Below are 12,373 nucleotides of genomic sequence, written 5' to 3' on the forward strand. Positions count from 1 at the left end.
GCACTGTACTAAGCACTTACCAAGTGAGGAGGCTTGTGGGTTCTAGTAATCCGCGTGGAGATTTCAGGGAGATCCTGTGTCTTACTGAATACTTCCTTCTTAGCAGGGGGCCAGGATTAAGTATCTTTCCCTGTGATTCAGTTTCATCGGCAGCAGAGTGGCACATACGTTTGCTGGAGATTCTAGATTCTTGGCAGGACGGTGTGGTGCATACATACGGAGAGGTGAGTTATAAAAATAACCCAACGATCATAATAATAATACATGAGACCGCAGCACCGTAGCAATGCTGATCGTGACCATCTTAAATGAAGACTGGGTTTTTGGGAGGTCAGGTGAACTGTTTTGGGGATTCTTAGGAATCCTTGGAGAAAGATTTCTTATAAACAGAACATTATTAATGTTTTACGTCCTTCTCGGCACTCAGCCGAAAGGGAAAAATTAGAGTTCTGGTGTGGATTGGCCTAATATTATAACTGCATATTCTGTAATAATGAAAAATAACAATGAGACTTTTTTAAGCACAAAAAAAAGGAAATGACCACGTATTCCTATTTGTCTCTATGCATGATCTGCCCCCTCCCCACAACACCAATTTTTTGAGGAGGAAATAAAAGACTGTCTTTGTAAGTAGTAAGAAGGGTCAGAAGGTACTAATGCCCTGTTTGTGAAATCTGGGATAGGAAGAAGCGATGGGACAGTGCTCTGCACACAGTAAGCGCTCAATAAATACGATTGATTGATTGATTGGTGGGAGGTAGGGTGGTGAATTCGTCAAATGCTTTTTGAAAGCAGCAATGGGGAGAGTGCAATCTTAGCTTACCGAGGCACACAATCCAAAATCCCTCTTACCTTTTTTCTTCCTTCTTCTCTCATTTTCCCCCTCTTTTTTTTTTAACTCTTTTCTCCTGCTCCCCTTATTGCTAAATTCTCCACAAAACAGCCCTTCCCCTGTTTGGGGGATGCAAAAAAGAGAGGCTATTACATGAATAAATTAAACACAGTCCACACCTGAAAATGTTTCAGATTTAAGTTAGAGGTGGAAGGAGACGAATCTGGGAAAAGGAATTGATTTTGAAAAACCAAACCCACCCCTTCCTCCAGTCCTGAGACAACAAAGTTCTCCAGAATTCAAGGTCTGAGAGGAGAGTTTCTGTTAACAGAATTATTAGCTATTTCTGAGCGCTTGACGCCAGCTCAGAAACACGGAGTTTTTGAATCTCCCACCTAGAGGAGGACTAAGTCCACTCCACAGATGGGTGAATTGAGGTAGGACATAGTTGAGGAATGGAGTCGAAAAGCAGGTTGGAAGCCAGTAACCAGTTCAGCTGCCTGTCCAGCACTAATGTCAATGGTTTGCTAGCCAGATAATGCTCCTCAGTTAGCCCCACTCACCTTCAGATTCAAATCACCTCAGCAGGGCTGGGATCGAGCTGTGAATTATGCACAAAATAGCCATCACCACAGGCTCTGATGTCAGCATTACAAGTAAGTATCCAAGAGAATTGAGGTGTACTGGGGGCCTGATCTCCCAGCTGAATTGGGCCAAGTTTGAAAAGGTTTAAAATGATTGAGGTTATAACATGAAGTAGAAAATCAGCGCCTGAGAGATTCTCTCGAAAGCAGATTTCATCTCCGAGATGCAGCCAATTAGATTTTTAATGGTAGAGTAACTGGCAAAAGAAGAAACGCAAATACCCTCATACATAATGGTAAACTGAATTTATTTCCTCTTGGAAAACAATTCCAGTAATCTCCAGGTTCAGACCGCAGAGTAAACATTAATAACAGTAACATACAGGTTAGTTCAACTGATTCAAGAATTTGGCTGTGTGAAATCATTAAGGAAAATCTTGAACACTCAAAGCATCAAATGGTTTCCAGAAAAAAAAAAAAGTTCCTTGGACAATCTACATAACAACTATTGCATATATGGTAATGCTATCGCTCATATCGCAAGGCTTACAAATATATATACGGGCCTTATTCAGTTGTGGGTTTCTGCTCTGTGAGAGTCTCTTCGTGGTTTGCAAGAATCTTCGGCAATAAAAAATAGTCTTGGGTTCAACAGTTCTATACCAAAAGAGAGATTCTAGACTTAAGTGGCAAGTAAAAGGAAGGCCAAATGGAGTTGTTCCGAGTGACGTCGCTGTTTTTAAATCCCTCTTCCTTGAAAAATGATGCTTTTACTTAAGCCTTTTCCTCACATTTAAAAATCTTGCTTGAATAGGGCCCAAGTCCACCTGTCTTTATAAGACCATTTTAGTATCAGACAACATAATACATGTGCAACACTTTATATACAGGAAGTCTATCCGGTGCTCAAAAGTTCAAACACATGAACATCCAACAGTTTTGATAATACAAGTTTTATGGTACAATACAATGTTTCGGAATAATATACATTAACAATGAAAGTTTCGTGCAAAGAGTAAAACATGTTCCCTTTTTGTGCCGCAAAGAGTTCTCCTCAAGAGATGGGCCTTACACTAACTGCTGTGTTGGGTCATCGTATGATTCTGTGGAAAAAAAGAAGAGAGAGATTTTGAGTAATTTCTTTTTCTCTAGAACAAGACGTGTTGACATTCAGAATGACGATCGGCTTCTGTTCTTCTGGTCAAAGAAGGGTGGGCTGGATATTCTTCAGAAAATTAGTCAGCTTCATCACTTAAATCACCACCAACGTTGTTCTCAGAGCATAAGGACCACCGTCATTCCCACCAAGGAAACTGTGGATATCACCGTGTAGCACTGGATCGTTTTTTTATAGGGTTTAAGGTGTTGGATAAATGATAAAAAGGACGCACGGGTTTTGGAAGCAAAGGGAATAGTTTGGCAGAAAGAGGAGGGCCATTTCAAGCACCGAAAGCAGCTTGGCATAGTGGAAAGAGCCCGGGCTTGGGAGTCAGAGGTCGTGGGTTCTAATCCCGGCTCCACCATTGATCGGCTGTGTGACTTTGGGCAAGTCACTTGACTTCTCTGTGCCTCAGTTACCTCATCTGTAAAATGGGGATGAAGACTGTGAGCCCCCCATGGGACAACCTGATCACCTTGTAACCTCTCCAGCATTTAGAACTGTGCTTCGCACATAGTAAGCACTCAATAAATGCCATTATTATTATTATTATTATTATTATTATTATTATTATGTGGGAAAGGGACTGGGTCCAACCTGATTATCTTACATCTCCCATTGCTCGAAACACAGTAAATGCTTAACAAATACTACCGTATTATTATTATATCTGGAGAGGGAATCATGTTGGCTTTGGGGGCTCTTCCAGACCTCTACTGAGTGAAAATTAGCCCTGCAGCCCCTTGAAATGAGGTGTGGATGCCTCGAGGTGACGGTGGGGTCCTAAGTCCACCTCGTTTTCCTGCCAACCAATCAATCAATGGTATTTATTGAGCTCCTACTGTGCGCAGAGCACTGTTCCAAGTGCTTCGGAGGGTACCATTCAGCGTGAGAAACAGCGTGGACTAGCGGAAAGAACATGGGAGTCAGAGGACCTGGGTTCTAATCCCAGCTCTGCCATTTGTCTGCTGTGTGACCTTGAGCAAGTCACTTCACTTCCTCTGGGCCTCTGTTTCCTCTTTCGTAAAATAAGGATTAAGCCACTGAGCCCCACATGGGAGAGGGACTGAGTCCGATCTGTTTATCTTGGATCTATCCCAGTGCTAGGGTACACTGTCTGGCATATACTATGCACTTAACAAACACCACAATTATTATGACTATTAGCCGATCAGCCAGTCGTACTTATTGAGCACTTACTGTGTCTAGACTGTGAGCCCACTGTTGGGTAGGGGCCGTCTCTATATGTTGCTAACTTGTACTTCAATCACTCAATCAACCAGTCGTGTTTATTGAGCACTTACTGTGTGCAGAGCACTGTACTAAGCGCTTGCGAAGTACAAGTTGGCAACATATAGAGATGGTCCCTACCCAACAGTGGGATCACAGCCTAGAAGACTAGAAGTGCTTCCCAAGTGCTTAGTACAGTGCTCTGCACACTAAGCGGTCAATAAATACAATTGAATGAATGAATGAAAGCAGAGCCCTGTACTAAGCACTTGGGAGAGTACAATATAACAGTATAACAGACATATCCCTTGCCCACAATAAGTTTACAGTCTAAAGGGGGAGAAAGACAGTAATACAAAGAAATAAATTACAGGTATGTATATGTATGCTGTGGGGCTGTACTATTATTGAAAAGTCAATAGACACTTCTCTGTTCCTCATCTGTTAAACTCTTCTAGACTGTGAGCCCACTGTTGGGTAGGGACCATCTCTATATGTTGCCAACTGGTACTTCCCAAGCGCTTAGTACAGTGCTCTGCACACAGTAAATGCTCAATAAATACGATTGAATGAATGGACACATTCCCTGACCACAGCAAGCTTACAGTCTGGAGAGGAAGAGAGACATTAGTATAGATAAATCAAGTACGGATACGCACATGAGTCCAGTGGGGCTTTAATATCATACAACAGAGTGGGCAGACACATTCCCTGCCCACGAGTTTACAGTCTAGAAGGGAAGAAGAAATAGGGGGTGTTTTTCATGGCTCACCGTAGTGAACCTTAGAACTCAGGTTCTCCTGATTCCTAGACCCATGCTCTATCCACTGGGCCGTGGTCCTTCTCCAACGATGGTAGCTAGCCTCTAGAGCAGAGCGAAGTTTCCCTTCCTCTTCCCTGCTCTTCCTGACAAATTCCTGCCTGCCACGCTCTGCTCACTCAGCCTCTAGAGGTTATGGATCATCACCGGTTTTTAATTAGTTTCAGGTTAACAACAGGTCACCGGTAGAGACACTTGAGCTTCAGCAAAAGCTATAAGTAGAACAGAACTAGCCCCTTTAGTTTCAGCCCAGGCATGACCCAAAGAGCAGTATTTTTACAAAAAAGCCCTTTCAAACAAAATCCTGACACCAAATGGGTTCTAATCCAGGCTCCGCCACTTGTCTGCGGTGGGACTCTTGGGCAAGTCACTTCTCTGTGCCTCAGTTACCTCATCTGCTCTACCCACCATCTCACGCTACTTCTAACAGCTTTAAACTGGCTATCACAGAGACCCTGGGGACAGAGTGAAGAATGTGCATGATTGGCCTTCAGCAACTTCTGAAAACTTCCCTCTTTCCCAACTGACAATCGAACCAGAAAACAAGAGCAGAATGTGGGCAGAAACACAATTTCAGGACATTTGGAGAAGCCAGGAGTTTAAGTGGAAAGCATCTGGGCATAGGAGTCAGAGGACCTGGGTTGATGATGATGATGGCATTTATTAAGTGCTTACTATGTGCAAAGCACTGTTCTAAGTGCTGGGGAGGTTATAAGGTGATTAGGTTGTCACACGGGGGGCTCACAGTTTTTTCTTAAATCCCCATTTTACAGATGAGGTAACTGAGGCACAGAGAAGTTAAGTGACTTGCCCAAAGTCACACAGCTGACAATTGGAGGAGCCAGGATTTGAACCCGTGACCTCTGACTCCAAAGCCCATGCTCTTTCCATTGAGCCACACTGCTTCTCACAAACAATGCTAATCCTGGGTCAGGGTTCTAATCCTGACTCTGCCCCTTGTCTGCTGCGTGAACATGGGCAAGTCACTTAATTTCTCCATGTCTCAATTACTTCATCTGTAAAATGGGGATTAAACCCTCCTCTTTCCGACTCAGACTGAGCCCCATATGGGACAGGGACTGTGTCCAACCTGATTAGCTTAAATCTACCCCAGAGCTTAGAGCAACGCTTGACAAAATAAGTGCTTAACAAATGCCAGTATAAACAAACAAACAAACAAAGAAACCCTGTTTTCCCTCCCTCTTAGACTGTGAACTCCCTGTGGGACAAGAACTGTGTCCAATCTGCCTATATTTTATTTAATATGGTGCTTAGCACATAATAAACGCTTACCGATGTCACAACTATCATTTAGGATATTGAGAATTTGAAATCCTAAGACAGTCCTGGAGCACTTGAGCTTTGTTCAATTTAAAACTTTTTCTTGAATTGTGTGAACTTTTCAAGTTTCAGTGTTTTGCTATGGAAAGCGTTTCCTTACTGGGGGTTAAAATTTGAACATATGACTACTTCCTATATATTATTCCTCAGGATCTAGAACTGTGCTCTGGAAGAGAGCAAGTGTTTAGGGAATACTTTTGTTACTGCTGCTGCTGGAATGGAAGGATTAGTAATAATAATTATAACAACAATAATAATGATAACAATAATAATGATAATAATATCTGTTTAGAGTTTACTATGTGCCAAGCCTTGTTCTGAGCACTGTTCAAGATGCACGATAGCCAGGTAAGATACAGTCCCCGTCCCACATAAGGCTCACGGTCTAAGAGGGAGGGAGAACAGGTATTGAATCCCCATTTTAGGGATGACAAAACTGACCCAAGATTTTTGACAGAAGTGCTGTTGAGATGGAATAATATCAGATAGCAATACAAAAATTAATCCAGCTACCACTCATTATTGAACATCTACTGTGTGGAAAATGTAATGCAGGTTAAAGACATGATCCCTACCCTTAAGAGTATACAAACTCGGAAACTTTCAAAACATCATGTTAAATAAATTACACGATAGGCATTTAATGCTGCTAGGATACTACCAATTTCACACAAATGAAAATTAAGGGAATCAGAGTAACGCTATGGACTGACACAATAAGTCTGAAGAAATCTGTGGTTACCTACCAGGCTACTCCCGGAAAGCCCTATAGCCCAAATTTCTCAACAGAATTAGTGTTGTCATTGGATGCTACTATTTAGGTTGACAACCATCCACTGATGCACGGATAGACCCAGATGAATAGACAAGCATTTGGCAATAACAGACCTTTCAGCTTCAAACAGAAACTGTAGCAGTGTCCAATCTGCGAGTCCTAGAATGAGCACAAAAGCTGCTTCTGACTTTGGTAGTTTTACCAATATCAGACTCAACACCAAATAGTAATCATAATAACAATTATGGTATTTGTTAAGCACTGTTCTAAGCACTGGGGTGGATACAAGATAATCAGGTAGGGCACAGTTCCTGTCCCACATAGGGCTCACAGTCTTAACCCCCATTTCACAGATGAGGCACCTGAGGCACTTAGAGAAGTAAAGTGACTTGCCCAGGTTCACATAGCAGACATGTGGTGGAGCCAGGATTAGAACTCACATCCTCTTACTCCCAGGCCTGGGCTCTTTTTATTAGGCCACACTGCTTCCCAAATGGCAGAACAAGATCACCAATGGTGCAAATGAAGTCAACTCACTGCTCATGACAAAATCTTTCACTGAGGAGGGGGAGGAGAAGGAGGAGGAGAAGATCGAAATGGAGAACATGAAAGCAGGGAGAACAGAGCAAACATTTTGAAATCCCCAAAAAGGATAGTTTTCAACAAAGTGGTACAGCAGCAGACTCTAACACCAGACAGTTCTGCCTGGTGTGTGGAAATCAGAATCAATTTATCAGTCGAACAATGGTATTTATTGAGCATTATGTTCAGATGAGGGGAGTGCTGAATCGTGTAGGTTGAACGGGTAAGGACTTTTATGAGACCAAGGAAGGGGGAAAGCAAGCACACTTAGCTCACCGTACATGTGAGGTGAAACCAAGCCTCAGGCCTGAATAGCTGCAGCACAGAAATATCCCACATGGCTCGCTCCTCTGGCTTCTGAGTCTACAGAACCCAAAAGGATGAGAGAACACAGCCCTGGAGAGTCAGTCCTTCTCTGTAATTCCATTATACTTAGGAATGTTTTGGTACTTGGGCCAGACATCCATAATTTCCCAAGACTCCTTGAGTATCAGCAGAAAAATCCTCGACAACCTTATGCCCTCCCACTGCACCTTTGCATCAAGCTAGAGTGGGGATGATGCCGCATGTGCCAACCCCATCATAAATAACTCACATGTGCCAGCAGGCACATGCGGACAATTCTATATGTAGTAATGGCATTTACTGAGCACCTACTGAAAGCAAAGCACTGTCCTTAAGCACTTGGAAGAGAACCAAAGAAGAAAGATGCCAAAGTTTACAATCCACTGGGGGAGACGGACAAACATAATTTAAAAATAGTGGGATTAGGAATAAGACCAAGGATAAAACAGAACATAGAATAAGTGTATCAGGATGAATTGGTTGAATACACAGTTAATAGGCAAGCACATATACATGGACACCTAATTTCTGAGGGTGGGAATGGAATAGACTGGTGCTTTGGTGATGTTGGGCTGATGTGAATGAGGCGTCATGAAGTAATCAGGAAAGGCTTCCCAGAGGAGATGGTGTTTTATGAGGGCTTTGAAGATGAGGAGAGCTGTGGTCTCTTCCCTCTTTGGAACTGGATTCCTTCCCCTGGATGTCATTGCATCAAACTGGATGGCAGAGACAAAGGAATGGGATATTTGCTCATAATAATATTAAGTCCTTACTGTGTGCCAAGCATTGTACTTAAGCCCTGGGTAAGAGTCGGGATAATCAGGTCAGACACAGTCGTTGTCCCACGTAGGGCTAACAGTCTAAGTAAAGGGCAGAATGGGTATTCAATCCCAATTTGAAGATGGGGAAACTGAGGCACCAAGAAGTGATGTGAATTGCCCAAGTTTCAGAGCAGGCAAGTTGTGGAGCCAGCATTAGAACCTAGGTCCTCTGAATCCCAGGCCTGTGCTTTTTCCACTCGGCCACACTAGCTCCAAAGTCATTCATTAATTCAATCGTATTTATTGACAACTGTGTGCAGAGCACCACATCCACTGCCCACTATGACCTTATCATTATTAACGACCTCACAGTCTAGAGGGGGAGACAGACATTAATATAAACAAATTTATCACAGATATGGACATATGTGCTGGAGGGCTGGGAGGGAGGATGAAGAAAGGGAGCAAGTCAGGGCTATGTAGAAGGGAGTGGGAGAAGAGGAAAGGAGAGCTTAGTCGAGAAGGCCTCTTGGAGGAGATGTGCCTTCAGTAAGGCTTTGAAATCAGAGACAGTAATTGTCTGTCAGATTGGAGGAAGGAAGGCATTCCAGGCCAGAGGCAGGATGTGGATGTGGGGTTTGGTGGTGACACAGACAAGACTGAGGCACTACAACCTTCATAGAAAGTCTAACATCAGAAACAACTAAAAGCGTCCCGTAGAGAAACATCAGGAAAGACAGGCAAGCAGTCTTCTCGGAAGAGTGCTATGCGGCCTTTGGATCCTGACAGTCACCATCCTGTTTATTTCAGAGGGAAGCGCTGAGTAATCACCTGCTTTGATCCATTTTGTTGTCTGTCTCCCCCCATTTTAGACTGTGAGCCCATTGTTGGGTAGAGATGGTCTCTGTTGCCAAATTGTACTTTGCAAGCGCTTAGTACAGTGCTCTGCACACAGTAAGCGTTCAATATATTTGAATGAATGAATCAATCGACCTTCCCCGGAGCACCTGAATGCAATCTCATGGAGAGGTGGGAGGAGAGAAAGAGGGGGGAATTCAGTTCCAGGGTGAGGGGAGTGTTTTACAGAGGCGAGAAGCAGGGGGCCACCATATCCACAGAGACATGGGTAGGGACTGGGGGAGAGTTAGAAGAGGAGCTCAGAAGAGGGGAAAACTTTTCCACTGAGAGTTATATGTGCTTCTTTAGAAGCTATCTCTCAGACACCCTCAGTCTGGGTAACTGAAAATTGCCAACAATCATTCCCAGTCATGAACAGCTTCCTCCCGGGATGGGGTTAAGGGTGAAAACACACCTTAAGCATAGAAGAAGATCAGTCTAACTCGATCTCATCTATCTCGTCACCGGCCGCTCTCCCACATCCCACCTCTGGCCTGGAAATGCCTTCCCCTTCATACCTGACAGATTTTTCACTCTCTCTACCTTCAAAGCCTCATTAAAATCTTATCTCCTCCAAGAGATATTCCCTGACTAAGCCCTCATTTCCTTCTCTCCCACTCCCATCTACATCACCCTTGAACTTGGATTTGCTCCGTTAATTCACCTCTCCCTCAGCCCCACAGCACTTGTATACATAACCAAAATCTATTTATTGATATTAATGTCTGTCTCCCGCTCTGAATTGTAAGCTCATTGTGGGCAGGGAACATGTCTATCTACTCTGTTATATCGTAATCTTTCCAAGCTCTTAGTAGAGTCCTCTGCACACAGTAAGCGTTCAATAAATGTGATTGATTGATCTAAAAGTAATGCCATAACAGCAGAAGTTTCCCAAACACCTTCTCTCTGTGTCCCAGTAAAACATGCTCCATTCAGAAGCTTCTAGCTGTACGACTTCGGCTAAATGGACAAAATCCAACACAAAAAGCTGAAACACCACATCCGCCTCAACCATCCTTTTGCTCACAGTGAAGTTCTTTTAAAACAGGAGCGCGGATCTGCCATAGGCCGGAATTCCTCTTCCATACTTGGCAGGAAAACAGATGACTAATACAGTCTCCCTTTCTCAGCTCCGACCACATCTAAATAGCCAAGCTGTTTATTCCTTGGTTTAAGCAAACAAGCGAGGGAAAAAACGAGGTTTAAAACAATAAACAGAACCCCATCCCCTCCCAATCCTCTCAAGCAATTCCATCCTGAAAACATTCCCCATGGATAGCAGATCCCATTTTTACCTCCGCCACACGAGGAAATGCTGTTCTATTTAAGACCTAGGTGACTTTCCAAGCACATGCCACACTGGCAGAGTTAGGACTTGATTATCTTGGGGTTAAAGAGTTAAAAATCGGTCACCAGCCACGTTATCAGGCAGAGACCCCATACTCTCCCTTAAATTGCTGAAGGCCAGTCCTCCTCCATAATCTGTGACCCCCCCTCCTCCCGGAGCCATCCATAAAATCCACACGTCAAACCCTGCTCCTAAAAACCAAGGGAGGGGAAGCTGGGTGGAAACAGTTGGTGCTTGGCACACAGTAAGCGCTTAACAAATACCATCATTATTATTACTTACAGTTGTTTGACTTTTCGTTTTCCACCCCTTTGTCTAAACCCGAAGAAGGGCGCCTTGAAGCAGTGCGGCCTAATGGAATGAGCACCGGCCTGGGTGTCAGAGGACCTAGCTTCTAATCCCGGCTCCGCCGCCCATCTGCGGTGTGACCTTGAGCAAGTCGCTTCACTTCCCTCTGCCTCAATTACCTCATTTGTAAAAATGGGGATTAAGACTGTGAGCCCTCGTGGGACATGGTCTGTGTCTTACCTGATTAACTTGAATCTACTCCAGTGCTTAGAACAGTGCCTGGCACAGAGTAAGCACTTAACAGCTGCCATAAGAAACAAACAACAACAACAAAAATGAGAAGCAGATGACAAAGAGGTGCTCTGGACACCTCTTGGGGCACGCAGGTACCCAGGTACCCCAAGAAGGGAGAAAGTGACAAGCCACAACTTGTCTCCCCTCTGGAGTCCCTGATCCAAGGGGCAGTTGTCTCTTCAGTTCGGCGAAACAGCAGGACCAGCCCCTCAAAACCATGCGGGAATAGAAAGATTAAACATGGATGTTTCTTTCCCCAGATGCCGACAGCTCCAAACCGGCGCGTTATCTTCTCTTTGGTTGAACACAAACAACGGGAATCAATCACTCCGAATGAACTCATTACAACCCCCCACCCCCACCCCGTGTTATCATTTGTGGGGGGGACGGGGGTCCCTTTATCCGAACACATTAGGGTGCTCTCAAAGCGGTTATTGTTCCAAGACCCCATTCCACTTCCCCGATCCGTTTCAGGCTGGGAAGCAGAATTCCACCTCGCCATCAACCTTTAAGCACCAATGCTTTTTTTTAAACAAAAGCAATTGGTTTCCAACAGGCTGGATAATAAGTCTTTTGACCTGCAATTCTGCTTTGACCCATTAAGGTCACCCTGTGCTCAGACATCTCGCTGACTTAGGAAATGCCTGCGAGCCCTGCATTTCATCTCCTGCCCACTCCAAATAAAGCTTTCTTTAAATGGGTCTGTGTGGGCCCCTGAAGGCCAGGGAGACATCCCTGGAGCGGGCAATGGTGGGACAGAAGCTTCTGCCTTTATTAATGAATGCAGGCCATTACGAGTCTGGCTGGCTCCTGTTCTTTTCCCAGAAGCATATACCGTACGTGACTTAAAATGCTAGAATATTGACACAAAGCAGGCTGGGGTACCCTAAGGAAAATTACTCCTTGGATATAATGTAGGCTCGTAACAGCTATTAGAGTACAAAATAAAACCCTCCGGGATCAAACTGACATATACCGCATTCTACCTAGTCCTCAAACATTAGAAGAATTTCTTTGTGAAGGCATTCTCAAGGACAGCATTAAACTGACTTTTGGAGCAATCTGCAATGGCTTTTTGGCTCCCAGCTTTTAGTACTAAATCTCTGGTTTGAATCAA

General features: G+C 44.0%; 1 protein-coding gene across 1 annotated transcript in view; it reads right to left on the bottom strand.

The window, feature by feature from the left end:
* Nucleotides 1–1,707: 1,707 nt before the first annotated feature.
* The window catches only part of ZNF521 (zinc finger protein 521), a 375,462-nt gene continuing 364,796 nt past the window's right edge, over nt 1,708–12,373 (bottom strand). Inside the window, exon 8 of the mRNA XM_038766760.1 lies at nt 1,708–2,519. Coding sequence (XP_038622688.1) covers nt 2,490–2,519 — 30 coding nt within the window. The 3' untranslated portion in view covers nt 1,708–2,489. The remainder of the gene's footprint in view (nt 2,520–12,373) is intronic.

Source organism: Tachyglossus aculeatus, chromosome 25, assembly GCF_015852505.1.
Source record: "Tachyglossus aculeatus isolate mTacAcu1 chromosome 25, mTacAcu1.pri, whole genome shotgun sequence".
Taxonomy (NCBI): domain Eukaryota; kingdom Metazoa; phylum Chordata; class Mammalia; order Monotremata; family Tachyglossidae; genus Tachyglossus; species Tachyglossus aculeatus.